The sequence below is a fragment of the Chelon labrosus genome, assembly GCF_963514085.1.
Source record: "Chelon labrosus genome assembly, chromosome: 6".
Taxonomy (NCBI): Eukaryota; Metazoa; Chordata; class Actinopteri; order Mugiliformes; family Mugilidae; genus Chelon; species Chelon labrosus.
In genome coordinates, this window is record NC_140342.1 from 4,632,532 (window position 1) to 4,655,344 (window position 22,813).

At 40.7% G+C, this 22,813-nt stretch overlaps 1 protein-coding gene across 1 annotated transcript in view; it reads left to right on the forward strand.

The window, feature by feature from the left end:
• Positions 1-22,813, forward strand: part of astn1 (astrotactin 1) — a gene marked incomplete at its 5' end in the record, with an annotated part of 409,253 nt that overhangs the window by 246,012 nt on the left and 140,428 nt on the right. The window contains one exon of the mRNA XM_084545838.1: positions 6,516-6,704. Within this exon, the coding sequence (XP_084401964.1) occupies positions 6,516-6,704 (189 nt within the window). The remainder of the gene's footprint in view (positions 1-6,515; positions 6,705-22,813) is intronic.

A 22,813-nucleotide genomic window follows, 5' to 3' on the forward strand; every position in this document is an offset into this window, starting at 1 on the left:
GTTCCTAATATTATGTACGTCTCCCTTGTGCCTCCAAATCAGTTGTGACTCATCAGAGAATGGACATGGTCCTTCTGAGGGTGTCCTGTGGTGTCTGGCAACAGAATGTTGTTAGTGGAGGACTATGGGTCCTATGGGTTGAGGGGAGGGACCTCTGTGGAGCATCCCACAGATACCTGTTCAGTTTGGGATCCAGTGAATTTGGAGGCCAGGTCAACACCTTGTCCTGTTCTTCATGTTTTATGAGTTGTTCCTAAAGCGTTTTTGTGTGTGTGTCTGTGTCAGGCTGCATCCTGCTGGGGATGGCTGCTGCCATCAAGGAGTGTCATTGCTATGGGGTGGGGGTGTCTGGTCTGGTCTAGGTGGGTGGTACTAGATGGGTGGCCAGATCCAAAACATTCCCAGCAGAACATTAAATTGACACAAGACGGGTAATGTTATTCACTTCTCCTGTCAGTGGTTGTAATGTTGTGGCTCATCGGTGTACATTGTATAATATAGAAGAGATGTTTGAATGTCAGAGATGAATGAATGATTGATGAATGATATGTTGGGACACGCCATCACCTGTGTCAAAAACAGTTTCAAGTTGATGGAGCCTTGTTTCATAGATCTGTTGTCATCCATGACTTTAAAGTGGTTTCCCCCAGCACCTAGCGCTCTCTATATATATCTCTATATATTCACCACTAATACACAGGTTTGTTTTTCTCTTTACCCACTTTCCAGCTGCCTTCATTATCATATATTTCCAGCAATAAACACAAATGTGTTTTCAGGAAGCCAAACACACAAAGCAAAGGATTCCTGCAGCACACACTATTACCATTATTATCCTTTTGAGGAGCTATTTCCCAATGTTTTGTTGGTTTTCAAATCACAACATCTGTGGTGCAAGTATTAGACAACTGGGTTTACACAGAAGATTATATGATTTTTGACTGGAGTTAATATTGTACTTAAATCAGAAGGGATAACACAGGAAGGACGTCCTCATATTTGCATGTGTATTTGTTTTGTCGTTCCCCTGTGAACCAGTAGTGGTGGTATTTTACTTTCAAGCCCACATACAACTACAGAAAAATGCACACCTATTATTTACCCTGCACTACAAGTTGTGTACAATATCCATCTGTGCGCGTGCCAGCTTGTTATTTTGCTTGTCCTTGAGAGATGTGAGTGGCAACCTTTCATTTATTATAGACGGTGGAACTGGCCAATTGTGACACCAGTGGTTTACAACACATGTACGGCATACAATCAAAGCACAGCGTGAACACGTGACACATCACGGTTCTTTTGTCCCATTTTCTCACATGATTAACATCTCATTATGATTAATATGAAAATGAGATGTCATAAATGTGATGGCAGTTATTGAAACAGATATGTAGTTGTCTGCATAGACTGATAGATATCCAGCATGAGTCCAGCATGCAGAAATACACATTTCATGTACTTCTCCTTGTCTTTTAGTCTGTCTCTCTCATCGCCCGTCATATATCACAAATCTTTGGATCCATAGTAAGACCAAAGTATCCTGACAGCGCCTGCCATGGAAACTTCACAGAATAAGATAGCTGTGGATAGGCATTTAGTCAAGCAATACCTTCACTGAAGGCTGCTCTTGGCTACTGACATATCACAGATTATACTGCATATTTTCTGACAGCTTTCTCTCTTCTAAATGTGTAATTTTTTTGAAAAAAGAAAATGTACTTTTATTTTTTATTTTTTTGCTTTTTAATTGCCTCACTTGGTTTGTTCTGTTGTCAGTGTTTAAGGGTAAAATCTGTTCAGATATTTTATTGAATCCTTCTGCCTGGTTAGGAGGAGTGACATTTAATAATTTGGATTTGTGTCGTGTTTCAAGTGCATGCATTATTCATAAATCCATCATAAATAGTTTCCATTCTGATAAGTGCAGCCACCTTACTGTAACTGCAGCCATGACACCTCTAATGCATTTCCAATGGCGCTGCTGTGGTTTGGAAGTGGCTGCCACTTCTGCTGAGGATACATTTTCTATTTTCTTAGCAGCAACTGGATGGCCTCCGTCTTTTTTACTCCCATTTCCTACTTTAGCTCATCGTATTTCAGCAGCCACCGGAGGGGTGAGGCTACTGATTTTTACATCTGATAGCAAAGACCCCATCGCTCATCCTCACTGCGCTCTCTGTGTCTCACTTCAGCGGCCTCCTAATTTAATTTTAGAGGAGAAGTAAGAGCGGGCAGCGCTTGAGTGCTGAGATATTAATACTGTTTCTCCTGAAAATCGTGATGATAAACTGCTTTTGCCCATCTCCTTCCCAATATTGGCTGAGAGAGAATCTCGTTTTGTTGTAGTTTGGTCCATGTATCATATCAAACATATCAAACATGCTTTCTCATTCTCATTTCTTGTTCTGAATACCCATTCACTAACTCTAAAAGTTATTTTTTTAAAAATCAAACAAACATGAAATTGGACATTATCCAACCCTCTGTAACAATTTGGATCCATGTTTCTTCAGTAAGGGCAGTTGAAGAGTACAGAAAACACACAGCTACACCAAGGCTAAGGTCTCTACAAAGCTTATCATTTATTCTTACAAAAATTATTCTCAATCTTACCGAGCCTGGTTGATTGGCTCTATCCTGTCACACGTGAACAAGGGTATACCATGCACTCCAAAACCTTACTGTAGAGTTAAAGGTAAGATACAATATGAAAAGTTTCAGTGCCAAACATCAGACAGGAACACAATGAGGCGCCATCTGATGACCCGGTCCCACTCATATCCAGGCAACACAGCGGTCTTAAAAGGTGTATGTCACAATATAATACCTCCCCTTGCAAAAAAATAAAAAGCCTTCTGTTGTCTGGTCAGAAAGTTCAGTGGAAATCCTTTTCTTCCTTTTTCTGTCATTTCACTTTCGGTACCACTTGGGACACAGAGTCCTTAAAGGGAATTTGCTCTCTTAATTGTGATAAAGAAAACACTTAACCCATGGAGATTCGTACAGCCACTTAGACCAGTATAAATAAAGAAGGAAACACTGGCTTTGTGTTGGCGTGATATGTCCCTGAAATGCCTCAAAGAAATGGTTAGAAATAAGGCTACACATGACACAAATGGACTGTCTACATAATGTCAGACTGTTAATACATAAAAAGATGTGTGAGATAGTAATATTAGACATACAGTATCAAGGCTGAATGAAAGCAGCAACCTGGGAAACTGCTGCAGGGTCTAAGTACCTCAGAGGCCCTAAGAGCCCCCATATTTTTGATATGCCAGTTGGTTTGTGTTAACACGGTGAGTTCCAAATGTGAGGACAGTTCATTATTGACCTTGAAGACAGCAGCTGATAGATTCACTTATTCCTTGCAAGTTCTGGAAGTTTCGACAGCATTGCAGCGTGTATGCAGATTAGGTTTCCTCAGGTGCCCTTGAAATGTAAACCATCAATACACAGTATTACCTTCGTAGGTGGTGCAGCACACCCCTAGTTTTGGGATACTTTGCTGACGTGTTTTTCTAAAGGGGAACTGAAGACTTTCTATTGCTCTCTTCAAAAATCATCAGACTCCATTGGCAGAAGCTGCAATTTCGCCTCGCAAAGCGTGGGAGTTGCCTTTTCTGTCGCTGTGGCGTTAATTTGGATCTGAACTTACATATTAACTCAACAAAGACACACAATAGCACAAACAAACAGATGCAATGGTAGGCTAGTAGCACAAGGTGAAATTATTGTTTCTGTCAGAGGAGTCTGTCTGCTTTCAAAAGAGCATAGATCGATGTAACTGCTCCAGTTCTCTGTAAGAAAATGCACTCTGCAACCTTGCTGTTGAGTTAAAGCTCTGATAATAGTCTAAATATAGCATACATATACCCTAATATTGAATTATTTTTAGGTCTGCCTTTTTCTAGGTGGCTCAAATAAGTTTTGCTGCTGACCCAATCCACAGCTGTTCATTATTCCTCTTTGTTTCTCCAAGCTGGGGATGTGCTGACCACCATGTCTGTGAAGGTTCTCAGTCTTCACCATGGCAAAAAAACAACCTGAAGCAAAGGCAACTGGACTTACACCACTCATCCAAGTAGCTTCTTTAGTTCTAAATAACCAATGGGGAGCTGATGTTTCAACAGGAACATCTGTGGGCAGTGCCCATCAGAAATTCAGACTATCCACCTTCCCTTTTCCCCTGAGCAGGGTTATCCAATTTGACATAGATGACTTCCTTTAATCCTCTTCCAAACCACCTGTCTTCACTGGCTAAAATGTGTCTGTTGTTGTCCTCAGAGGAGTGTCCTTTGTCCTTCAGGTGGACAGCTGAGTCCTGACATGAGGAGCTGGCTCTCCTGTGTTGAGCCATGTGGTTGTGACAGAGTTGTTTTGTTTCCCCCATGTACTAGTCTGTACATTCCTCACTGCACTGAACTACATGAACTACATTGCTCTATTTTCGTCTGGGTGTTTTGTCTTTGGGTGAACAAGTTTCTGCCTCAGTGTGTTACCGGGCTTGAAGTCAATGGGAATGCAGTGTTTTTTGAAAATCCTCCTGAGTTTCTCTAATAGTTCAGCCATGTAGGGGATGGCAATGTTCCTCCTCTTGTTGTTCTCTTCCTCTTTGTCCGTTCTGGGATATCTTTATGTGCTTTTGACAAAAGCCCAGCTTGGATGTGCACATGGACGGATGGATGTCCTGAGTGTTTGTTTGATGTGTTTTCCTTCCTTCTCCTTACCCTCTGTCCTGTGGGTACAGTGTGTGCTCGATGCTGTAGGGTTCTGATGACCCCCAGCTTGTGTTATTTGGGGATCAAATAATAGATGCTTGTCCGTGTGTTCTGAGTTTTCTTTACATTTCAGAGTTGAGGCTTCTGTCCTTGTTAACAAATACTGTACAGTATAAAAAGGCCAGGGTATCTCTACTGATATCCTCTTGAGTGAACTTGTTGTTGCCATCCTCTGCATTGATGTGCTGCGTGAAGGCCTCCACCTCATGTGTTTTAATTTCAACTCAGATGTCGTCCACAAACTGTACCAGTAGCTGGGGGTGGTTCCTGTAAAAGAGTTCAAGGCTCTGCTCTCTACCTCTTCCATATATACAGCAGACTGGCCACTACAGGTGACACTGGTGACCCGATCACACAGTTGTGTCTTTTCCTGTGGAAACCTCCATTAAAATGGAAGCAGGTGGTAGTCAGGCAATGGTCAAGCAACATGGTCTGGGCTGTGGTTCTAGGTGTCGTCCCTTGCTACTTTTGTGACTTCCCTGATGGGACTGTAACAATAAACAGTGAGGTAACATCATAAGACGTGCTTTACAACAGATTGTATATAAGTACCTCATACAACCCCACTTCAACAGATTTCTAATCATCACTTTTTCACCATCACTTTAGCATCAGTAGGACTTTAGTCAGTGTATGTTGAGATTTTTATTAATTAATGAATGTTTTTCATGTGAGCTCGTTGCTTGTTCATATCTATGAATTGGATGATAAATTTGATAAATAGAAGTTGAGTCGTTTTCTCCGATGTCTGCGAGGCCCTCTTGGTGTCACTTGGTGACAACTCCCACATTACCTGGCGCAATTTTACATACCCTTGTGCAGTCAATAAAGTGAGACAAATCTTGATTAAAAAAGGTGGCCAAAATGTTGTTAGAAGCACACTTTTCTTATTCTAATGTCTGTCCTAAATATTAGAATCTGATGTACATTAATTACCTTGTCCGAAACACTGAACAGGATGCCACTACACTGCTAACCTCATTAGCGCTGGCCCTCATATGTAACTCCTGCGGCCGAGTCTGCCTCTCACGTATTGGACTGCACTGTCACGGCAAACGCTGTGCGAAAAGCCAATTCCCATGCACAGAAAATCAATTGTGTTCCGAGGCTATGATGCTGATGATTTCATTCAAACTCTACAAAGACATCTTTGTACTGAAAATTCTGGGATATTTATTCTCTTCTCAAACTGCAATCTGCTAGCAGGAATGGCTTTATCTCAAGAACTTCTGAATTGATTGTGATGAAATTATTAAACCAGGTACACACTCTCCAATTACCCTCACGATCAATTGTAATAACTCTGGTAATTCGCAAATGGTTCACCTTCCACCGACATCAGATCAAAAATAGTCCTCTGCTTCACTGGTTCTGTAGTATTATTCATGGCCAAATACTGCAACCACAAAGAAACAGCACTAGTTTGCTATTGCAAATGTGGTAATAACCAGCTTAGATAGTGAACACTGTAAACATTAAGTTATAACACATTATCAGGGCCAACATCTCCCTAATGCGTGCAAAAATATGGACATCAGCCTCTGCTGTACGTATTACTAAAGCCAATTAACAAAGCTGACTGTGCCGTGAATATTCAACTCGTCCCCAAGAAGTTGGAGAGTGATAGACGCAACATGGAGCATTCCTTTGTGCTAACTGTGATCCACAAACTTTCCCTTACATTTGTTTCAATAGGAAGTGTTCACCTACTTTCATTTCCCTCTCTCTGCTCAGCTTTCAGCTCGGCCATCCATTCTCTGGATGGGGCAACACAGCGGAACGACTTTGTTTCCATCCTCAGGGAGTTTGGGAACCACTTTGTGCAGGAGGCAGTGTACGGCTTCCAGGAGTCCTGTACCATCTGGTACCCCAACAAACAGGTCCAGAGACAGCTGTGGCTGGAGTACCAGGACATCAGCAAAGGTAGGGGACACACACTCACACGCAGCATGTAAAAGTCTGTTTATTATGTTCGAGGTTTGTTCTAAATGGCATTTCACAACAACTGTTGGCCTGAGCTACAAAAAAGGTAAGGCGGACACGTGATTTATAAACATTCCCCAAATGCGTCGAGGCTTGTAACACTGGTTGTAGACTTGGATTGTTATGGTACAAATTTAGAACTGGCAGGAGTCTTGATCATATTTTAACTGCCCATTAAATGCATGCCAGGAGAAACACTTAAACTTCTCATGGGACCTCTTTAAATGAAGCCCTACCCTTCTTTTTGAGTTATGCACATTTGCAGCAAACCATAATTCTTCCAAACACACATTTCTTCTTCGTTCACGTTGAACCTCAGCATATTTTGGCATTGGCTGAAATTTGCTCTGAGTATCTAAAACTCCCATTCCGCTTGATTTATTCAGAATATTTTTTTTAACATGATGATCATAATTCAGTCATTTGTATTTATTACTTTATTATTAGATACACTAGACTTTCAAACCACAGCACCCTTCCATAGTGATTTTTGCACTCATGCAAACATCCTATGTATACATCACCCATACAAGACAAGACACATACATTATTTTTCATAAAACACAGATAACATGTAATCATAGAATATACATTTATTATTCAGTAAAGCAGATTTATCTAAACAAAGGTGTGTGTCTTCTATTTAATATTTGTAAAATTAGTTTGTTAAATAGAAAAAGCAATGCATTATTTTGTATCCATGCTAAATGTATTACCGCTAGCAGAGAAATCTGAAAATGACATGACGCCCTACATGGTACATGAGAAATTTGACCTTGTCTGAATTTAATTATGTGTGTCTAAATGATAATTTAATTGAGTGAAGCCGTTTTATATTACACTATTGAGGGAGATATTTATATTTTTGTTCCTTGTTACTTCAGACATTGAGGTTTTACATACAAAATACACACTTCATTTATGCAGTTTAAACTTCACAAGAGTAGAAAAAAGTTGTTCAGATGCTCATTGCGCATTAAAGAATTAGTACATTTTGTTGTCCATGCTTCTATATTTTAACACAAAAGGAAAAAAATGCATTCTGTATTTTCCTACTGCAGTATTTCATCATAAAGTAAAAATCTTATGTCTACCAGTATACAGCAGCACAAAGTAGCTCTTAATTGTTTTGTATCTAAAATAATTCAAATATATTTAGGGGGATTATGACACTCAAAGCAAATAGTAGTTTAATTACCTGCTTCAAAGTATAAGCTCCCATATGCATTTGTGTGTAGCAGAGGATCTGGTAAAAGTAATCTGGTAAGATTCGTCCAGACCGAAGAAGTGTGTGTTGTAGATCGTAGTGTGGATTTGCCCTATATTCAGCGCCGTTCTATCTCAAGCACTTTCTCTAACCTGTGCAATTACTCTCCAGAAGAGCTTAAAGCTACTAAATTCTTTGCTCTTTGTTTTATCACGCAAAATGTCAGCTTATGCCAGTCCATTTCTTTGTTTCTCCAGTAAGTCGGAGCAGAGATAAATAATAGTCCGCCTCTTCCTGCCGTTGCACCTCGGCAACCCCAAACTGTCTTCAGACGTTTCCTTTGTTCGCCTCGGCCACTACTATTCCCCTCACTTATGTTTTCCAAGGACACCCCTGCTGCGTTTCACAGTTCACTCACAGTTGCCTCCATGCCCTTGGAGGGCCCACCCCCACGAAAAGTGCATTACTCTTTATTTTCAGCCCCCTCTCTCTCTCTCACACACACACCAGTTGCAGATGGTGCTAAACAATTCAACACAATCAAAGAATCCTATGCTGCTTCTTGTTTCTTTTTAACAAACTCTGACTTTAAGTTTTTTCCTCCACTTGGTAGATCAAGGCAATTTTCTTTGGATTGATGTCGGTGAACCTGCACTTTTCATCAACTTTTCTGCAGACCTCAAGGTTATATAGAAGTATATTTTGTGTCACCCCCATGTGGGGTGGCGGTGTGTGTCTTGCTCAAGCTAAGGCTCTTTCTTTCTCTTAGCTGTTCCTATCATTCCTAGGACCACTGCAGAGTTCACCTTCCACATGTATTCCAGTTGTTCCTTTAGACCCTGATACTTCTTGATCTTCTCATGCTCCTTTTTCCTGATGTTACAACTTCCTGCTGGGAGTGCCCCACATTGTTGCTTGTCAGTCTGGGACTTGTTTCCCCACAAGGTCTTAACTTCGTTGTTCTCAACAATCTTCAGTGGTGTGACCCACTTAGAAACATCTAACTCATGCACAGATGTTACACCTCCCACTGTACGATGGTGCTATGTGCTGGACTGTCTTGGTAGACCCTTGCCTTCATGGATCCAGTACTTAGGACTTGTGCTGCCAGGATCAGAGCCTTGCTGCTGTCATTTGTGCCGCCCTTTTCTAGCCAGTAGCAGGATTCCCTGAAGTAAGCCACTTCCTCTATCAGCCAACATTTCCCATGGAACAGCTTTGTCTTCCACGATTACTTGATGTATTCATGGACGCACCCCATTTCACCCCGAAGAGTGGTTCTGACACTCACTAATCCTCACCCTCCTTCTTTACTGGTTGCTTGAAGAGTCTGAGGGACTTTAGGCAGAAACATCTGAGTTGAGAGAAGTCTCATTGTTTTTACTTCAGTTTGTCTACTCCCGTGGCCACACAATTGTATCACTTTGCAATTGATTAGTTTTTGACATGGCCTTGCAACACTAGGTTCTCATCAATGAGAACAGGGAAAACAATAAATGTCAATCAACAATACAGCTATTACTGAGTTTATTGCTTTGACTGAACTGCATGATAGGCCTGAACATAAGTATAAACATGAGCATGCACACATGTACTTCATTCATTCATTCATTCATCTTCTATACCCGTTTGGTCCTGTTAAGGGTCACGGGGGTCTGCTGGAGCCTATCCCAGCTGTCATCGGGCAAGAGGCAGGGGTACACCCTGGACAGGTCGCCAGTCCATCGCAGGGCTAACACAGAGACAGACAACCATTCACAATCACATGCACACCTATGGCAAATTTAGAATCACCAATTAACCTAACAAGCATGTCTTTGGACGGTGGGAGGAAGCCGGAGTACCCGGAGAGAACCCACGCAGACACAGGGAGAACATGCAAACTCCACACAGAAAGGCCAGCCGGCCCATGGATTCGAACCGGTGACCTTCTTGCTGTGAGGCATCAGTGCTAACCACCCTGCCACTGTGCCGCCGCACACATGTACTTCTAGTTTCTAATTATTTCCTGATTTTAAAACTGTAATCTTTGGAGAATTCTGAGGAAATACATTTGTTAAATTTGTTGTTTGAAAAAACAGATAGGATTAGTGTGCTTACATGAATTCATGTTCATGTTAGAGGGTCAGGGTTAGGGGCCATAAGTGACAACATGGTGTTGCTATTGTTCACAGTAGCATAATTTACATTTATTTACTACTTCCGCCACGTTTCCTGTCGTTATCCATGTTAAAGCAACAATGAAAACATCTGATTTGATCCATGTGATATCTGATTGTTTCAACTTGTGCAAAATCTATCCGGAATTGTTTCTCTTTCTGTGAAATGGGGGCATAGTGATTTCGTTGGGCTGTGAAGACCTGAAATGATTCAGTCGAAATGGGTAACTGTTTCTGCCTGGCCCAGGACCATCCATTTCTTGGAAACGAAATTGATTCCATTGGCAAAAACTTGAAATCAGAGTCATCTTTCTTAATCTCTTGCTGGCTTCCTGGAAACGTCGTGGCCTTTTGGAGGGAGTAATGAGCTCACAGGAGAGTTTGATGATCCATGTCCTCACCCTTTGCTCCAAATACAAGATGGGCCCAACTGCAGCCTCCCTCCATATTCAGCGAGAAGCCAGGCTGATAATTTTCTGCATCTTAGCTGTCTGGGTCACAGCTGCTACCAGCAGTTTTAAGGCTTAGTTATGAACAGTATATGGCTAATAATGACATCAAATGTAAGCACATTTACAAAAAAAAGGTCAGTTCTTCAGATTATTCTTCAGATACTTAAACAGCGTTCCTCTGTTGTAGATCTGAGTTCTTTATCCGTATGAATTAGGTTTTATACTTACAGCAAATCAAATTTTTCTAAGAAAATAAGAGACTGCGTTGGCTGCTTGAAAAGCAAAACCCCAAAACATCTAGTGTGGACTTTTACTTCAGTATAAAATCAATTAAGAGCATCCCCAGATATATGTTGTAATAGTTTTGAATGACCTGCGAATTACAACTCAACAAACCAGCTCAGTTGGTGAAAAAAGCACACGGTGTAATGTGCACACGGATATGTGCACATTGCCAGACTATCATGTTTGTGGAGACATTGCCATAGCTCATTAACCGTGGTCAGTCTGTGTCTGTGTGTGTGTTTGACCGTGATGCCTTGTCCGGGTGATTAATAGCCCATTTTTCCCCGCGCCGGGTTGTGATGTGAGTTTCGCATTGTCACACACACGACCTCAATTACCACGCTCGGGATGAGACATGAACTTCATGAAAGCCTTTGCACGCTCTGTTCATGTTGCAGCCGTTTATTACATCAAAAATATTCATTTGATTGGAAAGTTAAGGAGCTTTTAAAGTCTGCTGGAAGCTGTTACCATGGCAAAATTCAGTTGGTGCAGGGTGGTTACACTTCCCATATTTGCTGGAGCAGGTTCGTTTACAGACCAAATCTTTTCATCGAGATCCAGTGAATAGATTAGGTTTTGCAGCTTTTTTAGGCATTTTAACCTTCACTAAGAAGTGCATAAAATCAAACTATGTTCAGTATAACAAGTGTTGCTCATAGTGATGAAACCAGAGAAAAGATATCACCCTCACTTTGCAGTTTTCCTCACCTTTACAGAGAATTGTGGATGTTTTTTGTGGGTTCAAATCCATCGACCGACTGGGGCCTATTCGGTTGTCCCAATGGAAACGAATGAACAAAAATCCTTGATACCCATTGTGGGCTACCTGCTTAGCACCACATGGAAGAAAGACAAAGCTTGCCACTAGCTAGCAAGCAAGGTTTAGCAATGAGACAAGTAGATGGAGGTGGAGATAACATATATTAGACTTAGATTCACTATGAACAGAGACATGACTCCAATTATGTGCCCATGTGGCTGTTGAATGTCCTTTCATTAATTCATTTTCTGTAACCACTTGGAGCCTATCCCAGCTGTCATTGGGTGAGAGGCGGGGTGATAGACTCTAGACCAGGGGCCACTGTGGGCACTAGAGGTGTGCGATACTGCTTGATTTGGTATCGATCCGATACCAAGTAAATACTGGGCCAGTATCGCCGATACCGATACCGATATCGATACTTTTTAAAAGAAATAAGGTAGATGCGCCATCAATCTGAATCAATCTAAATCTGAATTAATTCTCATGACATTTTAAGTGTTTTTGTGATTTTCCTTTTGGATTATTAATCAATTAAAGTTCAGTGCAGAATTTGGTTTATAAATAAATAGAAAATACTTTATCACAATAAAAGTTTTTGTTCAGAAACAACACAAAATGATCACTTGAGGATAAATAAAAACAAATTATTTTTCAGGCATGTTCAGAAACTACAATAAAAACTTAATCTCTCCCTTCATTGAACTTCTTTCTGGATTTTTTTTTTTCTTAAGGAAACAAAGTGTAAAAAATTATCACTCCACAACAAATATTATAAATAATGTAAGGAGGTGTTTAGGAAGAACAATACAATACAAAAATAAGACAACATTTCTCCCCTTTGGTGCACTTTTTTCGTCGTATCAGCGATCTGTAGGGGCCAAGTGGGCGGAGATTTTAAAAAATTCTATAGGCTATGCTTTTACAAGTTTGCTGTGTTACCACTGTATCTTATCACCTTTTTACAAATAGCACAACTTGCTATCGTTTCATTTTCGGCCCGAAAATATAACCAAACAGCCCTACTCTTTCACTCGTTGTGTGTAATGAGTTGCTGCTGGCCGAGCCTGCTGGTAGCGGTGGGCTTGTTCGGTCACCTGGCGCCGCGGAGTCACGTGATGGTACAACAAACACACGCGAGGGAGAGGAGGAGCAAAACGAGCCTGATCTGCTCTGTGACAGCAGCGGCATCTAGACAAACAGAGTCAGGTCGACTCTTTGAAACGAGAGAAACTGAAACTTAAATATCGATCTCATTACATTGGTATCGATCAATCTCGATACCAACGTTGGTATCGATATTATCGATATTTGGATCGATCCGCCCACCTCTAGTGGGCACCTGGTCACCTGCAGGGACCACGTGAGTCGCCTGCAGGGTATGTTCTAAAAATAGCACTTGTCACCTCGAGCTCCTCTAAAAATTGTATTTAATTGTGTTGCTGTTCTTTTTAGATCAGAAACACTTGCATTAATGTAGAGTTGAACATGGCATTATTTTATATAAAATTCACGTGTAAGACAAACCGCCATCTTTCTTTTTACCGAAGTATGGAAGCGGCCGCGGCTACTTTGAGGAGCTAGATGCAGGTGATGTGTATGTCTCATTTATGAGGCTGCAATGGCACCAGCAAAATGGCACAATGTGGAGAGACACTTCAGTTCAGTATGTGACAGACTAGCTTCCATACTAACTCCCCGTCTGGCAACGCACTATGGGCGGAAAAAGCCTGTGAGTTAAAGACAGTGTTTTTACATGAGGCCGGCGAATTTAGAGCTGAACTGATGTTTTTAGTGAAACATCGCAGCGTTAAACTCAAACACTGAACCTTGAAAAACAGTTTATAATTTGTTCAAAAATGTCACAAAGGTGTTCATTTGAACAAAAAATAAAACAAAGTGCTACAAATGTGCTCTTTCATACAGTGCAGTCAAGGAAGATAGATGAGTCAGAGAGAGATGTGATAGCTCAAATGCTGAAATTGAATTATAGGAACAAAAATAAATAATGAAAATGCTACATGTTTAAATAAATAGGTTTCTACTATGCAAATCATTGCTAATATTTATTGTGAGGATTCATTAACAACAATATGATATAACAACAACCACTAATGTGAACAGACAGCTCACATATAAGTTATTATTATTATAACTATTCTTATTATTAAGGTGAACTGTGTGGCTATGTTATTCAGTAAGTTTGTATCAAAGGTAGCCCTTCGTATTACTCTGTACCCTTGAAGTTTCAAAAAGGTTGGTGCCCCCTGCTCTAGACTCTATCACAGGGTTTTGGTTGCGATGGATTCAACCCCAAAAAAAACATCCAAAATTCCTTTGTAGAGGTGAACCTAGAACCTTCTTGCTGTGAGGCATCAGTGCCAACCACCACACCACTGTGCCACCCGTTGTTGAATGTATCAAGAGAAAAATGTTGTCAACATAATAGCTAACCAGCCAAAGATTTTATATCTATTAATGGTAATGCTTTTTCAAAGCTGGTACAATGAACTCATTCAGATCAACAACCAAACCATTTAAGTCAAAAGTCAAAGTCAAAGTCAGCTTTATTGTCAATACTGACATGTGCAACACATAACAGGATTGAAATTTCTTTCCTCAAAGTTCCTACGGTGCAGCAACTTAAACATAAAATGTACAAATATGAAATGTAAAAATATAAGATATATATATATATATATATCTATGTATCTATATAGACATACATATACACACCCATATACATATACACATATATGCTACACGTATACATACCTAAAAATCGAATAAAATAAAAATAAAAATAGAATGGAATGAGCTACAATAAAAATAGAATGAGCACTTTACTGTTTTGATTGAGGATTGTTGCAGTTGCTTGCAGTCGAGTCCGGAAGTTAATGGAACGTGGATTGTGTTAAAACTCCAAGGACAAGTTTCACAGATGCAGATGGTTTCATCAGTTTGTCTCTGTTTTTTTTAATCACATAATATTTTCAGTTATTTATGTGGAAAAAAAAGTGTTCTTAGACAAAAATGATTAAAAAGCTTTACTTTATAACTAGTGGAGATTTCTCTCCCAGCCTCTAACGGTTATATGCTCTCACACTAACGAGAAAAAATCTCCCTCGTGTCATCAAATACTGGGTGGGCTGCTCAAACATATTTCAAGAACTGCCTCCAAACTTCTTTAAAAAAAACTCTGAAAATGAGGACAGTACCAGCGCTACCTAAACACAGAGTGGATGTGAATATGATTAGCCTTATTTGGTTTGCCTCTTCTCGCGTTCGTCAAGTGACCTGTCACACGGAATATCTGTGGAGACTGGTTTGCTTGAAAACAGCTTCAAAATAATTTGACGCTTTGCATTTCTGTCAGAACACTGCGGCAGCAATTAAAAATCGAGTATGCTTCAAAAACACCTGAAGGTGACGGTATAGAGCTTGTTAAATTGTTAAATGTCAGATTAAACTGAAAATACTGAATGCTGATGGAAATTTAAGATGCAAGTAACTATGCGTCTGCAGTAAACAGACAGCAAACTGTCACTAAGAATTAAACTTCTTCCCATTGTTTTCAACATCAGTCTTTTCTCCATCTTTTTCTCTACATACCTAACTTTTTTTTCTCTCTGACTGCTTCTCCATATTCTTTCTCAATTAATTCACCATGATCTCCTTCCTAAACCTCAGCGCCCTCCCCCGCCGAGTCAGGTGTCAGCTTTGTTGCCAACCTCCAGTGCAGCGTTGCGCGGTGGTGCGTAAGTGCAATCACCCTGCCAGAAGCCAGGTAAAAATAGGTGCCTTATTTATTCTATTAGGGTCTGTCAGTTTAACAAAGAAGCAGCTGAGAAAGTCTCGCTCCGGGCCAAGAGAGAGGAGGGCAGTGCGAGGAGGAGGAGGAGGAGGAGACCGGTGAGAAAGAACTAGCCCTAACCTCTGTGACCCAGCTACACCCTCACGCAACACTCAGACCATAGATTAGCACCACCTGCCCTGCCCGGTCACCACCGGGGAATTACTCAACACTTACTGTTGATTCCTGACAACATGTCTCTCCATATATATTTTTTCCCCATTTCCCTCTGTTCTCATGCATTAGCAAATGAAGTAGTGAAACTATACAGTCAGTTAACAATTTGTGTTTGCCATAATAAAAGAGACAAAAGTCCAATAGCATGTTGCAGGACTTAAAACATGGTTATTTAAAGAAAATTGTGACAAAATTGGTATTGTATCGGTTTGAACCATAGACTGTATATAAATATGGACAAAGCGTCCCACTTCCTTGCACTGGCCAAACTGACGCTATTTTCCAGGGGATACATCTTGTGAGTTTGGAGCCAGAGTCTGCACAGTATGGTCCGAGAGTGGAGCTACACGGAGCCGCGATATCAATGATCCGACCTCACTTCCAGCAGACCCCCTTGCGTTTTCATTTAATTAATACTACACTCTGCTCTACCTCCACCAGTTACAATGAAATGTTGGATTAAACACTCTACTTTTTTTTTTAACAACTCTCACAGACCCACGTGAACTGCTTTACAGAGCGGTTGGCATCGCAACTGGTAGTTGCCATTGTGTCACATCTTGTTTCTTTAACGAAACTTATCCAAAAAATTGACACTTGAACATGCATCAACATTATATTAACTACCTAAAATGTATTTGACATGTATTTTAGTGTTTTAGTTTGGCCGAAGTCCCACCCGCTAACATGGAGGAGGTGGAGCTTATGACCTATACTGCAGCCAGTCACCAGGGGGAGCTCTACTTGATTTGACTTCACTTTTGAGGAGCTGTTTTGCCATCCATCTTTATACTGTCTGTGGTTTCAGCATGCTGAAAATGTTACAAAATCACAAGTCTGCAGTAATAAAATGCATTATTAACTGGAAATGGGGAGTGGGGGAGGGGGCACCAGAAATGGGAACAGAAATAGAAATCACTAGCAAGTAATAGTTACTTCATTAGTCGGGGTGCGGTGTGTCCCTGGCAGTTGTTTCCTGGGCTTTGCAGGCAGGGATATTTTGCCCTGACCAATGTGCAGTGACTCATGTAATCATCATTTTTCAGTGGAAGGCAACATGAAGAACTGCTGTGAGCAATAAGCTTAGAGTTTGTCATGTTGATAGAATAAGCAGATTTAAAAGCATTTTTAGAAAATCCATTCTTTTGCACCCATTTTTGTTGTGCAGTTTTTCAGGTTTTGACACAGGGAGTTGACGTCCCTATTTTTTTATCCCACCTACGCTCCGATGGGGTTGTTTTTTTTTTGTTTTTTTTTCCAGCTGGGGGAAACAGCCTTCAGTGACTGTTTAATTTAAGATGTGGGCAGCAACAGGGAACTAGAAAGAAGCTTAAGATGCTCAGCTGACTGAACGTTACCGTGTAATAATATGGAATTTGACTGTAAACATGTAAGATATTGGGTTTTCAATTTGGGTTTTGATAAATGAGAAAGACATTATATCAGTATAGCCTTTCACTAATGACTGCTTTTAATACAGCTAAAGGGATCATTTTGTCTGTGCAACAACCAAATGACAGACCTAATTTATAGATTAGACAGCCCAAATGAGATACACATTAGCAGGGTGTCTTTGCCGCCCTGCTAATGTGCCCGAGCCATGTAGAACCTCATACAGCGCTAGTCCCCAGATTATCAAACGGTTATATTACCAGAGAGTTCATTCATCAGTCTACCGCCTTACCCTGTTTGATGATTGCTCTTTAAAATCACTCTCTCACACTGTTCCCATATCAAGACAGAAATAACTGTGAGAAAATTTGAAATGTGCTCTAGTGAAATGTCATCTCATGGGCCCTTAGCCTCGGGCTATAAAGTTTACTATAAATATGCTGCGTATTCAGCTCTCAAGCTAGGTCTCCAAAGGTTGGTTAGAGTCTTGCACTTGTCTTCCAAGGACATACTGCTGAAACATTTTAGTCCTGGTGTCTTAGAGTGAAGCCCCGCAATCATAATCATATATGTATCTGCAGCACAGAAGACCCATGAAGGGAGGAGTCATTTCAATAGGCTTCTGAGGTGAAATATGTGTATTTTTCTGTAATAAATTGCTGATAATTATATTTTACACAACTCCATGTGGTGATAGGCTCTGGCAGAATTTATCTATAGCTAAAGAACAGCAGGGGATTGTAATTCCAGCATCACTGTAGATATCACTTGCGTCAGATGTAAGAAAACTAAATATATGTGACAAACATTTCAGAGCAGAGAATCACGCTGTTTTGACAGTGTGGCGTCAGCAGGACCATGACAACCAGTGGTGGTAAATGTAATGTTTGCATTTAACCTTTAGTTGGCTATGATATTTCTCAAGTTAATAGCTGTGGAGTTTTTTCATTAAAAACTGTAACTTTGACATGAGTAGACTGACCAAGTTAGTCTGGGCAGTGGGGATCATAGTTAGGGGATCACGTAGTTTCCTGCTTTCTGCACACAAATGTTGGCTAACGTTCTACACAAGCATAAATTCAATTTTCTTTGTGGCACATTAAGTCGATGGTGGGTCATTGGCAAGTGTCGGGCTGCTTTGCCCTAGTTTTGGCACTAGTCGCACCCTTGTCGGCAGCTTTCCAGCCGATTCAGCCTCCCAGCTACACTAATAGTCGCTCTTCCAGCTTCCCATTGTGAATTTCACCAGCTGGTTGTCTGTTTAGATTCTATTTCATCAAGGCCATGGAATTTTCAAAAACCAAGCTAAAAATGACGTTTTGCTACTCATGCAAGTATCTTCTTCAGTTTTAGCTTTTTCAGTTTTTGGATCATATGTACCGCCTAGCCAGTGTCTTTACAGTCTGTTGGTCCATACACAGGCAAATTCACAACCTGATTTTGTGGCTAGTAGCTCTTCGGCGTTGGATTGGAGTGTGCTTACCTTAAAAGCTCAAAATCTTATATATCCTCAACTCGGTTCCATAAAATGTTATTTATGTTGCGTCAATAACAATACAGATTGTTTTAAGACACTTTGCAGAGCCCAGAGCCTGATAGCCCTAGAGCAAGCACCAAGGCGACTGTGGCAAGGAAAAACTCTTAACAAGAGTCCAGCTCATATGGAGGGACCCATCTGTTTGAGGGCCACATCAAGAGAGAAAAAGTACAAGATATACATGAGAGATCGATAATGACCCTGGAGCACATACTCACCAGGCATGGGGCTCCTTCCTTTCATTCATACCAAAGAGCCATTGAAAAGACCTGGATCAGAACTTCACTTCCTGCTTTGGTGCATGTTGTTGTGGCTTCCTGTGCTCACAGTGCTAATGACAGTGCCCATTTTGCCCTGTTGATTTTTACTGTCATAATATAAAACTAGCTGCTGTCTTTGATTTTGTCTCACGTTGTGTCGTACATAGTCACTCACATACTTCACACACAGATAGATTGTTGCTTGCCGTATTTAGCTGCGCAACGCGATAACACCAGTGTTCACCTTATAGTGTGCTGTTATGCTGTTGCAGTGTTAGTTTTGTGGCCTTGTTTGGACACTGCACACTTTTCAGCGCTGAGCTGTAGCATTAAATCAGTCAATGTCGGTGTGGTAGTTCTTTTTCTTCTTGAACTGATAAATGAAGGAGATGTGGGAGGCCGCGTCGATGGGCTCATTTGTCGTATAATAAGGGAGACTCGGAGTTGTGAAGTAGAAAATAATATGTTGTGTAATAATATGTGTGTGGAATACTAAGAATGATGTTAAAAGGGGAAAAGAATTGGTTGGATAAACGGCCTTTTAGAAAAGGCCAAGACGTACATTGAGTTATGATGTACTGTAGCTGGGGTAATGGTTGAAATGACTGCATATCCTGTACATGATAAGGTTAGGGTCTTCCAACCTCTTTCTACTCAACAGGAAGACTTGATATTTGCATGGTCCCTTTTTTATCGCCTGTCAAACCGACTACAGTTGTGAGAAACAGGTGAGGTCAAGGAGTGACAGTAATACATGAGGCAAATCCAGCTTTCGGATGAATAAAAAAAGAACAGAGTGGGAAGGGCAGAGAGGTAGGTGAAAGGGGTGAGGGGAATGTTGGAGTCATTAGACAAAGGATAGACAGTAGAGATGAAAGAAGAAAGTGCAGGCTTCCCAAAAAGGGAGGAGTAGGAGGCTGGTGAACAAAAAAAAAAATGATAGGAAGAGGTGAGAGGAGCAGATTATAAGGAGCAGAGAATGGATATGACAAGAGAGGATGCTGTGGAGAGGAGGTGAGCACTGGAGCAGCTGTGATACGGAGGCAGCAGAGAAGATCCGAGGAGGTGTGGGTGGAGGTGTGAGAGGAGATGTCAACTGCCTCTCTGAGGAGGAGGCAGGGTGATAAATGTCTTCTGCTTGTTAAGTCACCAGACAATTACAGACAGACATGGCGCAGATGTCTGCTAAGTCAAAAACGTCTTTTCTGCCGGAGTGCGTTCGCGTGCATTTCCAAACGCCTCAACTTCGCCTGGTGTAAATCTGTTTCTGCGTGCACTTGTTTACGCGCGCACTCATTGAAAGCACCATTTGTGCTCATGCTGGCATTTGGAAGCTCGTGTAAATTTGTGTGTGTGCGCGTATGTGAGAAAGCGCAGTTCTGCAGCAGAAGGCTAGAATAGGAGTCTCCTCCAAACTCGACAAGTCTAACGAAGTGGAACCGCTCCAGCAGCTAAAGTTGAAGTCGAAGATGAGAAACAGATTGTCCGGCTGCTCCGCCACAAAACTGGTTGTTATTGAGCGTTGTCAGCACAATTTGTACACAACTCGCCTCACCAGAAAATGCAAGAGCCAATGGTGTATCAATTTACATGCAACAGGATTAGGCAAATCACATTACCGCAGGATTATCTGAAAATAAAGACAGACAGAGAAACTCAGAAATCACTAATCACATTACACATACTTTAAGAGTCGCTATGGAGTCCTGGGGTAGGTGAGTGTTGAAATATAAAGAAACATAAATAAAAGTAAATATTATTTTAATAGTATTTTTGGAAGGACAAAATCAAATCACAATGTCATGCTTTCCAATATTGTGGAGGGCTGATCAAACAGATGATGCCTTTATGGGTGCACTGAGGGTCATTGAGAGAGAACAAGCACGCATGCAGCATAGTCATTTAACAAGCTGTCAGTAATAAAATGCTCTAACAACTAAATATTAAGTCATACTAAAATAATCCATTTACGTCCTTCAAGGACTAAGTTGACCTGCAGAGACAATTTGAATGGAAGAAGATGATACCTTCCCCAGCCCTATAGGTCAGCAGCAGGGGTTGGGTTGCTGTTCTCCACAACAGGTCTTCATTGGTTTTACGGTGGAACAAGTACTGTTACTTAATGAATGGATCCAAGTGTTTCTTCCAGTACTGAGTTTGGGTTTGTAGAATGACCATGGTTTTATATTAAGACTGAAATCCATAATCATTCCATCGATCAAATTGTTGATTAAACATGAGACCACTTGCTCTTTCAGTTTTTAAAGTCATGTTAAATCCGGTCTTTGATTGGCTTGAATATAATTTGAAAATATTAAATATGCTTTAGTTGCCAGAGTTGGGTGAAAAAGTTTTTCAGACTTGTCCTCTCTGAATATTTTGTGTTTCCAGTTCTCTCTCATAGCTAAGAAATACTACAGTCCTTTAACCTGGAAGCCAATCTGACTGCCCCCTCCCATACATTTTGTTGTGGTCGAAAGTTGGTCTGGAGTCACTCCGTTGGGAACTGATTATGACCCAGCAAAGATCAGGCAGGCCACTCAAAGCGTTTTGGCAGGCCTTATGTGACCTAGTCATGTGTGTCATCTAAACACTGGGATTTGAATTGGTTTACAACAAAATGGATCTGACTGGTTGTGTGACTATTCAATTGTGTGCAGACAATTATTTTTTTTTTTCCCTCCCCCATAGTGAAATCTCCATGGTGCTTTTTCAGTGTTGGCCCCATAATGAAATCCAAATGGCATGTTACCACACTCATATTCTGATAAGAACTGAGTCTGGCTGATAATCTTTAACTTGTAATTATTAAATATGTAATCACCATTCAAAAGAAAAGCTTTTTGAAGATTTTTTAGCAAACAAGGCAGTCTGTTTGCAGTTCTGAAATCATTTGCTGAAACCAAAAGACTATACCATATGCTCCAGTGTGCAGTATTTATAATATACTGTTTTCATTCAAATTATAAATGTGAAATCTATACAGATCTATAAGTGCCCTCAGAAACAATGTCCCAGGCATGTACTTTCCAACACCAATGCATGTGCTATTTCTCATATGTGCTTTATAAGTGAATGCATCTGAGCATGTTGATATTGGTAGACAAATCACGTCATTCAAAATGTCACAGAAAGAGCGATGTCAGCAGTTAAGGATACAGCAGTCACGATCAGGAGATAACATCTCATTGATTTCCCTCTTCAGTGGCTGTGATGACTTTCTATAGCGTGCCAACACCATCTGTATACTAATTTAAAAAATAAATAATATAATGAGCTGATACAACCTTTATAGGTAAATTTTATTTATGCATTTTACGCATCTGAATTTATGAAGAGGCTAACAAGTGGTTCATTTTCTGAAATCTAAATGAGAACGCCTCAGATTCTAAAGCAGGGAGAGACCCCTTTGTGTTACTATTGGACGTGTAGAGCGTAAAACAGCTAAGAAGAAGGAAATTATTGCGGTGTCTTTAGTATTTGTGCCTCCCATCTCAAGACTGTGTGCAAAGAGGTTATTTTGCAGAAAACTGTGTCTCGAGTTTGTGTTCATTCTCAAACTAGCAGATTTCACTAAAGTGCAAAAGTGTGCACAAATGGGGAAGTGACAGAATCCCGGGGGCAGCACTTTGTCTGTGTTGATGTTGATTCAGAAAAAATACCATCTACTATTTTAGTTTTGAAGGTTTCACCACAGCCTTCGGGCACTACATTGTTTTTAAAAGAGTTGACCAAACATCAAATTAAGGTCTTGAGTCAGACTTGAAGCTATTTTTTTCTTCAGATCCAAATGAAATGCATGGATAGTTGCTCTTGTGGTGTACAGGGACATGGATACATTCATACAGATATAGAAAAAGAAGGGCGGACGGCCTCAAATCTGCTATCTACGAGACAGCTGTGAGTCATTTTCCTTGTTCAGCAAAACAGCCGTTTCAGACAGGTTTATTGCATCAAAGGTAGA